The sequence below is a fragment of the Dryas octopetala genome, chromosome 4 (assembly GCF_963921425.1).
Source record: "Dryas octopetala chromosome 4, drDryOcto1.1, whole genome shotgun sequence".
Taxonomy (NCBI): domain Eukaryota; kingdom Viridiplantae; phylum Streptophyta; class Magnoliopsida; order Rosales; family Rosaceae; genus Dryas; species Dryas octopetala.
Genome location: NC_141369.1, coordinates 19,942,173 through 19,959,844, shown reverse-complemented (window position 1 = coordinate 19,959,844; position 17,672 = coordinate 19,942,173). Strand labels below are relative to the sequence as shown.

Genomic DNA, 17,672 nt, shown 5'->3' with positions numbered 1-17,672 from the left:
TTGATTTTTGTGTATCCAACTATCTACGTTCATACATAGACCCCCCTCAGAAATACAACAATGGTTATGCACTCAAATTCAATTTATATGAAAAGCAAGGTTGTCAATCTCATTTCCATTTGTGTTGGAATATTATCTGTAAAAGTATTCATCATTCTTCCAAATCTTGAGTCTTACTTGATCTGCCACATGTATTGCTAATGCATGCTTCAAGTTATTGCGAAATGTTGTGGGGATGTTTTGTTTAAGGAAAATAAATTTGAGAATGTTTATTTTGCTTAATGAATTTTAGGAATTTTGAAAGTCTAACTGTTGAATTTATTTACATTTGGAGTAAGTTACTTTTGCTCTGCTGGTTGGACTCCCATCAGAAATCAAAATCGTATATCTTGTTGAAATTGGTTCAGATCTCATGCACTATTAGAGGACCACAAGGTAATAAAGATGCAGCAAGTTTAGACTTCGTATTGCAAGAGCTAGCAATAAGCATATGCTTTTACAGCAAGTTATTATACTATGATTGCTATCTATATGCATTAAATGATAGGTTGAATTTGAAGATCCACTTTTGGTCTTGGTTTGCTGCTGCCGTAATAGGAATAGGAAGGAAGACAATATGCATGGTTTGTCTTCATACCTATTGGACTCCATCAGAAATCAAAATGGTATATCTGGCATTAGTATCTTCTTTCATTTCTCTTTATATTTTTGTGGATTTGGGCAGGCCGTTCGTGCAGATTTTGCACTTCGTGACATGCTGAGCAAATTGAGTGGGAATGTACAGTAGACCCAACTCATGCTGAGCAAATTGAGTGGGAATGTACAGTAGACCCAACTCCTTCTTCCCTCCCACTCTCCTTCCCTCCAGAGAGTGAGAGAGAGAGAGAGAGAGAGAGAGAGAGAGAGAGAGAGAGAGAGGCAGGCTAATTACCCTAAACTCCCCCAATTATGGCGGGTTTTGCCCTTTACTTGCTTACTCTTTTTTGTTTTTTTGAACACTTAACTCTACAAACTTTGATCCATCCAAGACTTTACCCAATTCCGTCAATTTTTTGTCAATTTTTGTCAATTTTACATAGGCGACACCATATTCTTGTTTGTCCATTTTTTTGTCCAAAAAGTCAAAAACTAGCTCTACACACCAACTAAGAAGTGTAAGAAGCTAGTTTTGAAGTGCAAATTATAAAACTCGTAAAAATTTAATTAGTGATCATAATCTAGTAATAAATATTTTGTACATATCAATTACCAATTAATCATTTAGTGATATTTCTCTCTATAATTTTTAAAAAAATATTACTAAACTAATAACTAACCACATATTTTATACTTTGAATTAAGAGAAGTTCCACAATATAGGGCCAATGAGGTCTATTGACCCATGCCTATTTATTCTCTATTAAAAGTTTAGGCTATTGTTCCTCGCTTTTGTAATTTTAATTCTCAAAGAATGAGGCAAAAACTGTTTGAACAAATGTCTCAAAGAGACAGCACTTAAGTCAGGGGTAAGGGGTAGAGGGTCTCTTCTCATCCTATATTGTTTTCTTGAACATCGGAGATAAAGTATTTCTCCCCATTTTTGACACTCTCTAATCCCTTTGTGCAGGCTACCCAACTTTGTTAAGCATAGGAAGCTCAGCTTCAATGAAGAACATTGGAGGTAATTAAATACTATTATTGGCAAATGCTATGAATGAAATGAGTTTTGTGCTAGACTTGTTATTTTGGTTTGAATGTGCTGATTGGACTGTGAAATATATAACAATTTTTCCCACTACTGGATTGTTTTTAAATTGGATAACAAACTAACAACACAAATAGGGTATGCTGTGTAACTCATCTTCATCAATCTTATATGATAAATTAATACTTAAAAATTGTCCTGGAGCTGAAACTCCATAGACCACAAATTAAACCCCATACCAGTTCAAAGTCTTTTAAGCCTGTAAGCTTCACACTTGGGTTGACATATGCATTTTTAGTAATGTATCAATTTCATAGTGAAGAAGGAGTTTATTCTTTACTTGCGGCATCCTATAACTATCCACTCAGGTAGTGGTAGGCATAGAATTGGACAGGCACTTTAGGTAATTTGGACAAAAGAATTTTGTAACATGGGTTGAGAAATTTATAATCCAACCAACCCGAAAACATGAGTTGAGGAATTTTTAACATGAGTAACCTGAGGAACAAAATTCATTAAAATTTGAGTTGAGAACACCTTCTTAATATTATATGTATATATATTTTTAACATTTTTTTTAGAAATATATATTCTACATATTAATTAGTCTACCATTCAATACTTTTTGTGCTTTAAATAAACTAAGTGGTTCTATTTTGTTTTTGTTTTTGTTTTTTTTTTTCTGGCCACTGTGGTTCTATTTTGTTTGATTGGGTGTGTTTGATTGAACCTTTTAAGTGGACTGTGGAACGAAATGCTATTTGTTTATGGATTATGATATTTCCATATATTGGAATGTTTGAAATTTAAATTAATTAATTTTTTTTTTTTGAAATTTTTTATCGTTGCCTTTCAACGTGTAATAATTTGGACAACTTGAGAAACCTGAGAAATTAATTTGAACAAATTTCTATGGGTTTCTTAGGCTCCTTGGGTTGCACGGGCAAATAAATTTGTAACTTAAACAAGCATGAAGTGACTCTCCAACCGGCCCAAGCCACTTATGCCCACTCTTATCTACTCTTTAACATTTTTGTTATAAATTCTCAAATAATATGAGAGTATTTCATAAATTAATATGTGAATAAACTTTAAAATTTATTTATTTATAACAAATAGAATATTGACATATACACTCCCACATCATTTGAGAGTTGAGATTCTTAACACTACTCTTTACTGATGAGTATCGTGGCCTCGTGGGAGTTGCGTATATAACTTTTTGTACACAATAATTCTATGATGAGATCAAGAGAGGGAGGAGAGAGAAGATATTTTGGAGCCAAATCTGTCTGTGTCCGATAAAGGCATAAAGCTACTTTGTGCTACTGTACTGTTGAAATATCGGCCGATATTTCATGATTGATTTTAAATTTTTCATATAGAAGGGACAAAGAAAATCATTGCAACATAGATCTTTTACATCCAAGATTGCCCTCAAAAGTGATATAAAAGGGAATTCATAATAAAACAAAAAGCAATATGCAAGTGGAAGGACAGGAAGAGAGACTGAAAGAAAGCAGTAAAGATGGAGAGAGTAATTGAAGAGTCGAAACCATATATCCTCTGCATATTTACCAACATATGCTTTGGCGGGTACAACATCATCTCCAAGGTCGCTCTAGACAAAGGCATGAGTCGTTATGTACTGGTGGTTTATGGACATGCTTTTGGAACTTTAGCAACTGCTCTTCTTGCACTTCTCTTTGAGAGGTCTATAGTTTCCATTCTATTTGTTTGAAGTTTTCAAACTTACTTCTCCAAATTTAACAACTTTATGGGAAACATGTTGAATCTGCAGCATTTGATGTGAATGTTTTTTGTTTTCACATTGACTGTTAAAGTAACTCTGCCTGTGCTATAAAGCAGAATTCAAGCAATATTGCAGTGTGTGCATTAGTTAGACCTGCATATATAATAGGGCACCTCCAATATGAACCAGATATGTCCTCTCATTGACTGTAATCTTTCTCATGGCAGGAAAAATGAGAGCAAAATCAATGTTCCGGTCTTGCGAAATGTCTTCTTCTTGGGCCTGCTGGGGTGAGTAAATTGCAAAACTCTTAACAAGTCATCCCCATCTAATGTTGAACAATTTATGAAACAAATGCAAATTGTGATCATTGTCTAAATCTTCCTGTGTAATTCAGAGCATTGTTAGGAAAAACATTGTATTACACGGGACTCGAAAACACTTCACCAGGTTTTGCATCTGCCATGAGCAACATAATTCCATCTATTACATTTATCTTAGCAGTTTTGTGCAGGTATGGTGTACATCCTTTCATTCTGTTTTAAGGATGTCCCATTGTGGGATATACTCTCAACAGGATTTACGTTCTAATGTATTTAGGCTGGAAGAATTCGATATTTCCAAGATTGGTACCCAAGCCAAGATTGGGGGAAGTCTTATTTCCTTTGCTGGCGCAACACTGATGACCCTATACAAGGGCATTGTTGTGATTCAAATGCACACTGAAGGCTCTCATCAAACTGCAGCTACCTCAAAAATATTCAGAGAAAGAGAATGGATAAAGGGCTCCCTTGTGCTTCTTGTTTCATACTGTTCATTATCTGCATTCTACATCTTACAGGTGCTTAACAAATCTTCTACCACCACCACCACCACAAACAATGAGCGTAGGAACAACTTTTTGTTAGCTTAACAGTTACTTTCTTCTATTCATTGTGTGAAAATATGACTTACAGCACTCATATATGATTGATGCAGACAATAACAATCAAAATGTACCCAGCACCAATTGCTCTTACATCATTAACTTGCTTATCAGGAACTCTACTCTCAACAGTCATGACAGCAATTCTAGATCATAGAGCATCCTCTTGGATGTTGTCCCGAAACACACTTCTCGCTCCTTTGTATAGCGTAAGAATTTGATGAAAACAGGTCATAACTGTCTAATGCCTATGCTGCACTATTCTTGAACATTTGATGAAGTAAAACTCTTGCAGGGAATTGTGATTTTTGGAATCACAGTTTATGTTCAAACTTTAGTAGTAGTACCAACGAGAGGTCCAGTTTTCATGACAGCATTTAGACCGCTATCTACCATTTCTGTAGCTATAATGGGACTACTCATTTTAAAAGAAGCTATACACTTGGGAAGGTACATGTTTGTTCACTTATTTGGATTGCTAAACTAACGGGGTATTATGATCAAATTAATATACTAATACTTTTGAACATTTTCAGTGTTTTAGGAGCTTCCTTTATTGTTCTTGGTTTGTATGCTAGTCTTTGGGGAATGGAAAAAGAGAAAAAGAAGAATTCATTGGAGCATGCTGAACAAGCCAATGAGATCGAACTAGAAAAGCTAAAGAAGCAGATGATATGCGCTATTCCAGCTGTAATCTAGTGAATGTATTCAGTTTTCAGATGAGTAATTACTATTATGATTTGATGTTTGTCAGAAAATACAATGATTAGCTTTTCAATTCCATTTTCATTTGTGCTGCAATAATATCTATAAAAATACTCATCATTCTTCCAAGTCTTGGGTCTTACTTGATCTGCGACATGGATAGCTAGCTAATGCATGCATCAAGTTATTGGATCCTTGGAAGCAAAAAGTTTTGGGGATGTTTTGTTTGAAGAAAGTAAGTTTGAGAATCTTTTGTTTTCTTCATAAATATTTAGGAACTTTGGAAAGTCTAACGAGAATAAGAAAATATGGAAGAGGTCCATTTTATTGGAAGAGTTCCCAAATTCAAATCCTCCTCCCTAGATTAAAGAAAATCTAATAAAGTTTTTTTTTTTTTTTTAGATGTGAATTAGTGCATTTTATACTGTACATTTGAGAGCAGATATATTTTTTAAGAACATGTAGAGGTTCTACTCTCATCCTATATGTTCAATAGTAGCTGACTGATCAAACTATTGTTCTCTTGAACATAGGAGATAAAGTATTTCTCCCCAATTTTCGCGCATGCTCTCTAATCCCTTTGTGCAGGCAGACAACTTTGTAAGCTTCACACTTGGCTGGCATGTATGTTTAGTCATGTATCAATTTCCTAGTGAAGAAGGAGCTTATTCTTTACTTGTGGTATTGTGGAACATTTTTAGTATTGTGGGAGCTGTGTAGATAACTTTTCGTACACAATAATTCTGTGAGGAAAGAAAGAGAGAGAGAAGAAGAAGCAGCTATATTGCAAGCTACTTTGTGCTGCCGCTGGGCAACATAGAAAAAAGGCAGGGTTTTTATGCAAATTTTATTTTATTTTTCAGTTGTCCTAACTCCAGATGCGGATTTGGGATTTGTCATCTCCCAAATTTTTTACCTCATGGCATGTTATTTGTTCAGTCTTTTCATGTTTGTGACACAGAGTGAATGTGCATTCACCTACCTTTCTCCATGTGAGTTCTGAGACCAAGTTCAACTTAAGCCATTGGTTAAATTAGAAAGTTATGGTAGACCCAACTCATATTTTAATTGAATCCACTTTTTTATTGTGAAAAGAAAGCATGATTGTAAGTAGTTCTTGCAGTGATTGTAGGCAACTCATCATTCAATCATTGTGTTTGTACATGTGCTTCTTTGTGATTGAGAGAGATGAAGGAGAGTAGAAGTCACATCATTCTTGCATTCTGTTCTAAGAATCATTATAAAATATTCAGGATGGAAAATTTTGATATTTCCAAGGTTGGCACCCAAGCCAAGATTGGGGGAACTCTTGTTGCCTTTGCTGGTGCAACACTAATGACCCTATACAAGGGCATTGCTGTGATTCCAATGGACACTGGAGGCTCCCATTAAGCTGCAGCCACCTCAAATTATCCATAGACAGAGAATGGATAAAGGGCTCCCCTCTGCTTCTTGTTTCATATTGTTCATTGTCAGCATTCTACATCTTACAGGTGCTTGACACATCTTCTACCACCACCAACACCACCACCACAAACAGTGACATAGGAACAACTTTTAGTTAGCTTACTAGTTACTTTCTTCTGTTTTTTGTGTGATAATATGACTTACGGCACTCATATATGATTAATGCAGACAACAACAATCAAAATGTACCCAGCACCAATTACTCTTACATCATTAACTTGCTTATCAGGAACTCTACTCTCAACAGTCAAGACAGCAATTCTAGATCATAAAGCATCCTCTTGGAAGTTGTCATGGAACACACTGCTCGCTCCTTTGTATAGCATAAGAATTTGATGAAAACAGGTCATCAACTGTCTAATGCCTATACTGCACCACTGTTCATGATAATTTGATGAAGTGAAGTTCTTGCAGGGAATTGTGATTTTTTGGAATCACAGTTTATGTTCAAACTTTAGTAGTACGAACAAGAGGTCCAGTTTTCATGACAGCATTTAGACCACTATGTACTGTTGTTGTAGCCATAATGGGACTACTCATTTCAAAAGAAGCTACATACTTGGGGAGGTATATGTTTGTTCACTTATTTGGATTCCTAAACAAAAGGAGGTATTATTATCAAATTAATATACTATTACTTTTGAACATTTTCAGTGTTTAGGAGCTTCATTGATTGTTCTTGGTTTGTATGCAACTCTCTGGGGAAAGAAATTAGAAAAAGAGAAGATGTCAATGGAGCATGGTGAGCAAGCTGAGCAAGCTAATGGGATCAGCTAGAAAAGTAAAAGAAGCAGATGATATGTGCTATTCAAGCTGTAATCTAGTGAATACTGTGAATGTATTGAGTTTTCAGATGAGTAATATTATGATGATTTGATATTTGTGTATCCATGTTTGAACATAGACCTTCCTCAGAAAATACAACAATGGCCATGCATTCAAATTCAATTTATATGAAAAGGAATGTTGTCAATATCATGTCCATTTGTGCTGCATTACTATCTATCAGAGTGTTCATCTTTCTTCCAAAGCTTGGGTCTTACTAGAAAGTTATAAGATATAACTTAAGTGATGAATTTATTTACATGTGGAGTGATTTACTTTCGTTCTGTTGGTTGGACTCGGTCACAAATAAAAGTGGTATTTGGTATTAATATCTTCTTTCTTTTTTCTGTATATTTTTGTGGCTTTGGGCAGGACTTTTATGCAGATTTTGCACTTTTGTCCTGCCTCCTGATGCTGACCAAATTGAGTGGGAATAAACAGTAGACCCAACTCATATTATTTTAATCAAGTCCACTCTCTTTTTTGTTTTTTTGGCCACCAAGTCCACTCTCTTATTGCTTAAAGAAAGCATGATTGTACCTGGCCAAAAAAAAAAAAGAAAGCATGATTGTACGTAATATTTGCAGTAACTATAGTCATAGTCACAAAGCATGCACTTGATTTTTTAAAGGAAAAAAAAAAAAAGGAAAGGAAAAATAAGTGGAATCAATGTAGATGTGAGGTAAAGAATGTTGGCTTGATATATATTGTTGGCTGTTCGCTATCTAAGTTTTTGGGGTCTAATGATTGGATAACAAAGGTATAAGAGAGACATAGAAAATCTGTGCTACCTAGATCATTTACATCCAAAATTGCCCTCAAAGTTATTTAAAAGGGATTCATAATAAAAAAAAAATGCAAAATACCAATGCAAATGCAAATGGAAGAGCAGGAAGAGAGAGTGAAAGGAAGCAGTAAGAGGGAGAGAGTACTAGAAGAATCGAAACCATATATCCTCTGCATATTTGCTAACATATGTTTTGCAGGGTACAACGTTATCAACAAGGTCTCTCTAGACAAAGGCCTGAGTCGTTATGCCCTGGTGGTTTATGGACATGCTTTTGGAACTCTAGCAACTGCTTTTCTTGCACTTCTCTTTGAGAGGTCTATAGTTTTCATTCTTCTTGTAACTCATGGTCCTAAGCTTCTAAAGTCTCAGCCTTTCTTTTTATTTATTTGTTGCCTTGTTTGAAATTTTCAAACTAACTTAACCAAAATTTTTAAACTTTCTGGGATACTGTGAAATCTGCTTAGTTTTCATATTAATTTTTTTTTTTTCTGAAGAATCTGAAGAATCTCTTATTGGTTTTTCTATTGTATTTTCACATACCCCTGAAATTTCAAAAATTACACATACACCCCTTGAGGTTTCAAAACTATTGCATATAACCCCCTACAAGAAAACAAAATAAATAAACAACTTTTTGTATAATTTCTCATCATTTTTCGTCATAGGGGTTATATGCAATAGTTTTGAAACATCAGGAGGTGTATGTGTAATTGTTGAAACTCCAGGGGTGTATGTGAAAAGACGATAAACCTCAGGGGGTGTAAGTGTAATTAACTCACCATAGTATTTGATGTGAATGGTTTTTGTTTTCATAATGACTGTTAAAGTAACTCTACCTGTGCTCTAATGCAGAATTCAGGCAATACTGCAGTGTGTGTGTGTTAGACACATAGTTCAATTTGATCCCCCATTAGTTAGGCCTGCATATGTAGTAGGGCACCTTCAGTATAAACCATTGAACCGTGTCCTATGATTAACCATAATATTTCTCATTGCAGGAAAAACAAGAGTAAAATCAATGTTCCAGTCTTGCGAAATATCTTCTTCTTGGGCCTGCTGGGGTGAGTAAATTGCTAAACTCCCAACAAGTCACCCTGTACTAATGTTGGAGAATTATCAAACAAATGCAAATTGTGATCAATCCTCTAAACCTTCCTGTCTATTTCAGAGCAGTGTTAGGAAGAACATTGTATTACATGGGACTGGAATACACTACACCAGTTTTTGCATCTGCCATGAGCAGCATGATTCCATCCATTACCTTTATCTTAGCAGTTCTTTGCAGGTATGGTATACATTTGGTCCATATATTCAATCAATAATCATCATTGTGTTTGTACATGTGCTTGTTTGTGAATGAGAGAGATGAACAAAAGGGGACATATCAAAAGTTATCCAAAACTAGGTTGTACAGTAAAATAGATATGTGCATAGAACTTGGAAAGTTGGAGCACATTAATGAAACAAATATCAAGATATGTCATTGATGCTGTAAAATGGCCAACCAATGACTGTTCTGTAATATAGAACTTGAAAACCTTGGAGCTTCATTATTTCAACTATAAAACCATCTTCTGTGGAGTGAGTGGAACTATATATGGGACATGATATTCCATCCACTGACCATAATCCAATAAAATCATGTATTGACAATGGAAGCCAAATATAATCAAGGGCCCTTTGAACATACCTTTGCATTTAAAAGGGAAAAAAGAGAAGTCACATCATTCTTGCATTCTGTTTTAAGGATCATTATGATGTATTCAGGATGGAAAAAGTTGATATTTCCAAGCTTGGTACTCAAGCCAAGATTGGGGGAACTCTTATTGCCTTTGCTGGTGCAACACTCATGACTCTATACAAGGGCATTGCTGTGATTCAAATGCACACTGAAGGCTCCCATCAAATTGCAGCTACCTCAAAATTATCCATAGACAGAGAATGGATAAAGGGCTCCCTTGTGCTTCTTCTTTCATTCAGTTCATTATCAGCATTCTACATCTTACAGGTGCTTGACACATCTTCTACCACCACCACCACCACCAAGAAAAATGTAAAGAGAAACTTTTTTTTAGCATAACAGTTACTTACACTACGCTTATATGATTGATGCAGACAACAACAATTAAAATGTACCCAGCACCAATTACTCTTACAGCATTAACTTGCTTATCAGGGACTCTACTCTCAACAATCATGACAGCAATTCTAGATCCTAAGGCATCCTCATGGAAGTTGTCAAGGAACACACTTCTTGCTCCTATGTATAGCGTAAGAATTTGATGAAAACAGGTCTTGAACCTGTCTAATGCCTATGCTGCACTGTTCATGAATATTTGATGAGGTAAAATTTTTGCAGGGAATTGTGATTTCTGGAATCACAATATATGTTCAAACTTTAGTAGTTCGAACAAGAGGTCCAGTTTTCATGACAGCATTTAGACCACTAGCTGCAGTTGTTGTGGCTATAATGGGACTGCTCATTTTAAAAGAAGCCATATACTTGGGAAGGTATGTTTGTTCACTTATTTGGATTGCTATATTAATGGGGGTACTATCAAACTAATATACTTTCACTTTTTAACCTTTTCAGTGTTTTGGGAGCTTCATTGATTATTTTTGGTTTGTATGCAACTCTTTGGGGAAAGAAAAAAGAGGAAGAGAAGAATTCATTTGAGCATGCTCATGAGCAAGCTAACGAGACCTAACTAGAATTGTAAAAGAAGCAGATGATATGTACTATTTAAGATGTAATCAATGTATTGAGTTTTCAGATGAGTAATAATATGATGATTTGTGTCTATCCATGTTTGATCAGAAGAATCCCTCCCCTAGTTCCCCAACCCAAAATACAACAATGGTTATGTATTTAAATTCAATTTATATTAAAATCAAGGTTAATTGATACTTTTAGTCGTGTACTTTCATGAAATTTCCATTTTAATCTTATTCTTTTAATTTTGGTAATTTCAGTTATGTACTTCCAATACGATAGCAATTAAGTATAAATCGTTAACCCTATTCAAATTGATGATGGAAAATCAGGTGTGCTTTGCACGTGAGTGACATTTCAGACATCTTGCTCTACTTGAATGCCTATGTAAGCCATACCGGCCATTCTACGCAATCAATTTGGAAAAACAAGAAGTTGCAATATCAAACTAAATATGTTAAATAACGAGTAAGGAATTAAATAGGCATCTAGAGGGACTAAATTGTTCGAAATACCAATCATGTGCAAAGCACGTGCTTCCACATCGGATTTTCCGTCAACAATTTAAACCATGTTAACTATTTGGACTTAATTGTTATCGTATAGAAAATACTGAACCAAAAATGCCAAAATAAAAATACAAGACCAAAGTGAAAATTTCGTAAAAGTACGGACACCAAAAGTGTTATTTGGCCTAAAATCAAAGATATCATTTCCTTTTGCCTAGTCTATTGGTATTTCTCTCTAGTTTGTTTGAAAATATATCAAGTTCATCAAATAAAAAATAAAAAAAGCTCTATGTGCGAAAATACAAGCTAATGGATCATTAGTTTTCAAAGAGTTTTTTCGTAAGGAAAATAATTGTGAAAATGTTTTTTTTTTTCTTTAAAAATTTTCATAATTTTCAAAAAATTGAGAATTTACTAATATAAATTTTAGATGAATGATATTTTATTGGGTTAATTACAAAAAAATCTATAAATATTTTCAATATTACAAATTAGCCAATGAACTTTTTCAAAACACTATGATAGTCACTATTGACCAAAACAAAATTAAAAGAAACTATGTGAATTAACAACTAGACAAAAACAAAAAGAAATTGATGAATCTTGCCACTGTGTTGGCATGCTGCTGGCATTACAATTTTTTTTTTTAAAAAATAATTATATAGAAATCAATAGCAACCACATACTTTTTTAAAATAGTAATTGTGTGACAACTACGTTTTTTAATTGGTAATTGTGTGACAGTTATTGTGTTATAATTGATAATAATGTGACAGTTACCAATTTTATATTTTTTTAATCGGTAATTTTCACACAATTACTCTTTTTTAATTAGTAACTATCACACAGTTACTATATTTTAATTGGAAATTGTCACATAGTTACCATTTTTAGACTTGGTGACTATGTGACAATCATCATTTTTAAATTGAGTCAAAATATTTTTGAAGGACATGATAGTAATTTAACAATAAAAATAGTATAGGGCCACTCAAATTGGGTTTGACCAATTAATTATTATGTAATTAGCAAATATGTGCACGTGATCCTTATGAAAACTCAAATTGTATTTCGACTATTATAAAATTTTTAAATGTTTTATTGATTTTTTGTAATTTGCTATATTTTAAAGGTATATACCGTATATAGTAACAAAAAATAATAATTAATAACTTCTGAATTTTTAATGTGAAAGTACAAAATTGACCTTTCCCGTTTCTAAAGACATTTTTGCCGGCAACGAGCATAAGGCACTAACAGCCACTTTGTTGAACGACACTGTGAAAAGGAACCGCCTTGAGCGCGAAGCTGAAAACGCATTCAAGTTGGCAGCCAGACATTCCGATTTTCGTCTCCAACTCTATCTTCACTCTCTCGCTCAGAAACCCTAGACTGCCTTCCCCTCTCTGGTATTTCACCTTATTTTTCTTTTCTTTTTTCGATTATGTTGTAATTGAAACCAAATTTTCTTTAATTTTGTTGAAATTTGGGAAGATATTTAGTCTATATGCATGTTGCTCTTGTGATCAAAATTCGAAACTTTACACAAGAAGATACATAGATGACAGAGAGTGGCAGTGGCAGTGGTGAAGACCTTGAAGACACCAATGACAACAACAATGGTTGTGGTAAGGAGGAGGAGCTCTCGATTCCGAGAGGTGGGCCCATCTATGTTCCCAATCTGGTGGGTCCCCTCACTAGCGTCTCTTTCTTCCAGTCTTGTATACTCCAACAACTTCAGGTACTCTTTGGTGGATGAATTGTTTATAATTTTGTATTACATGACTAGTTCTTGATGGGTTCATTGAATTTAAGTTATTTTCTGTTTGTTTTTCAGGATTTAGAGGCGGAAGTAGCTTCAGAATCATCCCAAGTCTGCGACGAAGATATTTCGTAGGCATTCTTTATTTCTCTCTTTTGGGTTTTGTCATTTTGAATTTTAGTTGGTGGGTTTTTGGTTCACAGTGTAGTGTTTGTTGTGCAGGGTGGATGAACTCAAAATCTTGAGCGAGGAAGAGTTAGTGGATATGGCTATCAAGGAAGCATTTAAGGTACACTCATACTTATTCATACTTTTTTTTTTTGTGTGATTTAAAGAAGCTCTAATGTATAGTACAGCAATGCTTGTGTTGACACTTTATGCTTTTATTTTGGGTTTGATTATAGGATGATGACAAAGATTCCCCCAACCTTTCACCTATACCAGAAGAGCCCTCCAATGAAGGGTCAGTCATATCTATACATGTGTGAATAAATTTGCCTTAGAATTTGTGAATGGTATTTCATGTCATTCATGTAATTGCAAGATCATGTAGTTTCTTGATTCTATGCATTTAATTATTTATCTATGCATTTATTTCTTTTCCTTGGTTGGCCATGATTTTGACAATTTTCCAGATTGATTCCTTTGACTTGCACATCAAATTTACTTCTCTCTTGGTGATTTTAACTAGATAGTGAAAATACTTTTTTAATATAAACCCATTGTTTACCTGACTCTTGCATATGCCTTATAATAGTCCTATCGTCTACTTTGTACAAGTATTCTCTTTTTTCTTGAAATCATTGATCTATTATGTGAATTTCCAATTTATTTTCTTATTAGTTATTTAATTTTGTTACACCATATTCAGGAGAGCAGATGATCCTGAGACATCAAATGATAAAGCTTGTAAAGAGAGATCAAGGAAGAAAAAACGAATGAAGGAAAATAATCATGAGGTAAGATATCTTTAACTTCTCCTTGTCTGCTGCTAATGTATGTATCCGAGTTGTTGGTATAATATCAAATTATGCTAAAGTCTATATGTCTCTTAATTTTGAAAGCTCCCATTGGGATGTTGAAAATTTGATGCTCTTTTTCTGATCACTTGATTTTATAACCTTAAGTTTTGTTTTTAACTTTTTATTTGCCACCAGATATGTCCTCCTAATATGGTCAATGTTTCATTCTTGTCATTGCATTATGTTTTTCATTGTCCTTGCTTATGTTTAATTTATATGTTTGTCATCATATTTAACAACTCAATTGCTACCACATTCCAGAAAACTTATATTGCAAAGGTGGAGCATATTAAAAAAATCAAAGAAAAGCACGATGAAGACAAAGCGGCAGTGAGACTGCATTCATTCAAGTTAGTAGAATGACTACGTAACTCACTCAATAATTTATCCCTTCATTTTCAACTTATTGTATTTTCTTGTGGTGATCCAGCCCTAGTTTGAAAATCAATGATCATGCCAATACATCCTCAGGGACAATTGACAGGATGAAACCCCTCAGATCTGCAAGTTCAACAGTGAAGGTTTGTGCTAATTATATCTTCAAGATTGTTTATAGAAATCCACTTAGTGATGCTTCAATTTATATTGAAGCCATCTTGAATTTTTGCTATTGTTCACCATATTACCATAAGAAAACCCATGTGTGTGCCACAAAGTTAAATATTATTGCATGCATTTTCTTTTTCTGTTTCTTTCTGTCACAGATAATATTTACAAAAATAGGAAATTAATGGAATCATATTTGTCTTTAAGTTAGACTTGGTGTAAATCAGATGTAAAGTTGGTAGCAATGCATTGTTGAAACGAAGTGTTGCTAAATCCTTGCTAATGCACGATTTTGTGATGCTATTGACCTTTCTAACTATTGATTTGTGGTGTTGGAGTGACCTTCTTTAAGTCATATAAAACAGTAACGTTGACCTTTTAATATGACTCACAGCTGATGATGAACAGAGGTTCTGCTTAATGTTTTTTCTTAAAACGTAGAAAGTTGATGGCTGTCCTAACTCCTATCAAATTGATGAAGAAATTACCAAGACTGTGAATTTATGGTTATTATGTTAATTTATTATAAGATTTTTCTTTTTGAACCAATTGTTCTGTGTGATTATTCCTCAAAATTGGCATATAAATATTTCCTGAATCAGTTTTCAAAATTTTCAGAACCCAATGTTGAGTGTTTAGGACATATGCTGGCTGCACCTAGAATAAGCTGTAATTTAGTGATCACTTAGATCTGATTGTTGAAGCCTTTGCCTATTACTAAAAGATCATGCAGCCATTTATTTGATATTATTTATGTTTTTCTTTCTTATGCAAAGCAGGTAAAGTCATCCAGCATTCAGGACTACACACTTGTCAACTATCCAGAAGTTGCCCTTTCAATTGAAGTTTACCATAATGTACGAAAATGGGCCAAGGTATAGCATCTTTCAATGTGTTTTCCTACTGAAGTCAAAGAGAGTAGCTTTTGGTTTTGGCATTTCGTTGTATGGTTCCTACTAGTCAAGATCATAATACATGGCTTCTGATTAATTGGGTTGAAATGTCTGATATGTGTACAACTGCAATTATACATTATATATTATTAAAAGGCACACATTTGTAGGATTCAAACATTGACCAGAAGCTCCAAATAGAAAGATCTGAGGATTCTTTCATCCATCACCTCTTGAACGAGAGCTTCTCTGCAGATTGGGACATTCAAGGATGAAAGAAAATCACGGTATCTGTAACTCTGTGATGGGAAGCTTTCTGAATTAAGCCTCAATAACAATTGAACCTTCCCCTTTTCAATTTGGAGTTAATTTGGTTGGCTAGGTTCTTATAGGTAGGGATTTTAGATCCATTGTGGCTGAGCCATCTTCGATAAATTGGTAATCCATCGCAAGTAGAGCAAGACCAAAAAAGTCGTGCAATAGACTATTGATTTTTCTTTTCTTCAACTGACTTATGTTCTCTGAGATGCTCATCTTCTATTTATTTATTATTGTTCCCCTGAATAAGTGATCAGGGAATGCTGACTGGAATCGATTAAAGAAATAATTAGGTTTTTCTTCCTTGTATAGTAGGGAAAAGATAGATAAAATACAAATCCAGATTATTCATTTCTTATTATGCAGTACTTTTTTGTTTCTTTGCATGATTTTTGCCTCAAATTCCTGCTGTTATTGACATGGTAAGATTGTTTGCAGACCCAAGAATTCTTGGTCCTAGGACGACAAACCTTGACCGAACTGAGGGATAAGATCTACTGCTTAACAGACCATGTGATGCAAAAGGCAGGCAAGCATGATTCTTCAGGATATTTTCTCATAGAAGTAAGTTCTGTTAATTCACTGTTTATTTTCATGCTGAAGTTGGCATTTTCTTTTAAATCTAGTATTGCTGATTCTATGCAGGATACATTTTGCAACGATTTGAGGGATCCCTCTGCAATAGATTATAGTGAACCTATATTTGAGTGGCTTAGAAATTCTAGAGATGATGCTCTTAAAAAATGGGAATGCATTTTAGCTGGAGAATTGCAGCAGAAGCAAAAAGCAGTTGTAGGTGATGTAACAGGCTCACGATTGCCTCATTTCAAAGCTGTTGACATGTGCAAAACACAATTTTCTGACTTGAAATTTCGACTTGGTGCTGGATATCTATATTGTCACCAGGTACATATCTCCATTGCCATCAGTTTATGCCTTTTAAAAGGGAAACATTAGTATGTGCTCTAGTTGCATATTTTGCTCTGTTTTAGAACCTTCATGAAGTTTTTATGCATCTTTAGGTCAATTATCTTTGTTATTTTGTTGTCTTCTCAGGGTAATGTTATCCTGCCAGACTGACTGACAAGATAAAGTTACCTATGATGTTAATCTTCCAGTTTCTTTCCCCTCTGTTCATGTTGATGGTTGTTGTAGTGTTCTCTTAATGTGGATATATAATTTACTTGGTTTGGGTAATTACTTGGCGCAGGGAGACTGCAGACATACATTTGTAATTAGAGACATGAGATTGATTCATCCACAGGATATACAAAACAGGGCAGCTTATCCAATAGTCTTATTTCAAGTGAAGGGACTTGTACAAAAATGTAATGTTTGTAAGATATATAGAGCCACGAAGGTGACTGTAGATGACAAGTGGGCGCAGGAAAACCCCTGCTACTTCTGCGATGGCTGCTATTACCTTATTCACTACAAGGATGGTTGTCTGCTGTACGACGACTTCTCTGTGTATGATTATTATCATGATTAATTGTGTTGATATCTTTGTAGAGTTACTACTCATAATTGAATTATAGATCACAAATACCATATAGTAAAGTAGTTAGAGAGAGAAGTTTATTATTGCTAAGCTGTTCACTTGTTATTTGTTTGTCCTGAACATCCTTTGAAATCCTAATCCCGCAACTGCCAACAAATTTGTATGAGAATTCAAGCTTACATCATATGCATCTATTGGAGGCTTAATGAGTTTTAAGAGAAGATTTCACAATAATGAAGCCCTCTGTCCCCTGCTGATC

General features: G+C 34.4%; 3 protein-coding genes across 5 annotated transcripts; all 3 read left to right on the top strand.

Moving 5' to 3' along the window:
- Positions 1-60: 60 nt before the first annotated feature.
- On the top strand, positions 61-7,512 carry LOC147287847 (WAT1-related protein At1g44800-like). The gene is made up of 13 exons (XM_086240957.1): positions 61-191; positions 548-623; positions 725-778; positions 1,486-1,505; positions 1,607-1,660; positions 3,665-3,727; positions 3,835-3,951; positions 4,038-4,320; positions 4,416-4,571; positions 4,658-4,812; positions 4,899-6,560; positions 6,703-7,101; positions 7,189-7,512. The coding sequence occupies exons 1-11, from the start codon at positions 61-63 to the stop codon at positions 5,059-5,061; spliced, it is 1,272 nt and encodes a 423-aa protein (XP_086097083.1). The 3' UTR covers positions 5,062-6,560; positions 6,703-7,101; positions 7,189-7,512.
- A 715-nt stretch (positions 7,513-8,227) lies between these two features.
- LOC147287846 (WAT1-related protein At5g07050-like) lies at positions 8,228-10,857 on the top strand. The gene is made up of 7 exons (XM_086240956.1): positions 8,228-8,463; positions 9,148-9,210; positions 9,318-9,434; positions 9,917-10,157; positions 10,265-10,420; positions 10,509-10,660; positions 10,743-10,857. The coding sequence occupies exons 1-7, from the start codon at positions 8,228-8,230 to the stop codon at positions 10,855-10,857; spliced, it is 1,080 nt and encodes a 359-aa protein (XP_086097082.1).
- Positions 10,858-12,630: 1,773 nt separating this feature from the next.
- On the top strand, positions 12,631-17,578 carry SRD2 (snRNA activating complex family protein). Of its 3 annotated transcripts, none has more exons than XM_086240594.1 (12): positions 12,631-12,780; positions 12,933-13,112; positions 13,209-13,264; positions 13,356-13,422; positions 13,538-13,596; positions 14,005-14,092; positions 14,417-14,505; positions 14,586-14,676; positions 15,481-15,576; positions 16,351-16,476; positions 16,558-16,818; positions 17,123-17,578. In XM_086240594.1, exons 2-12 carry the CDS (start codon positions 12,933-12,935, stop codon positions 17,402-17,404), a joined length of 1,395 nt encoding a protein of 464 aa, XP_086096720.1. In that variant the 5' UTR covers positions 12,631-12,780; the 3' UTR covers positions 17,405-17,578. The 3 variants fall into 3 exon arrangements, with proteins under 3 accessions (XP_086096720.1, XP_086096721.1, XP_086096722.1); XM_086240595.1 differs by having other exon boundaries at positions 12,925-13,112; XM_086240596.1 differs by having other exon boundaries at positions 12,922-13,112.
- The last annotated feature ends 94 nt before the right edge of the window (positions 17,579-17,672 follow it).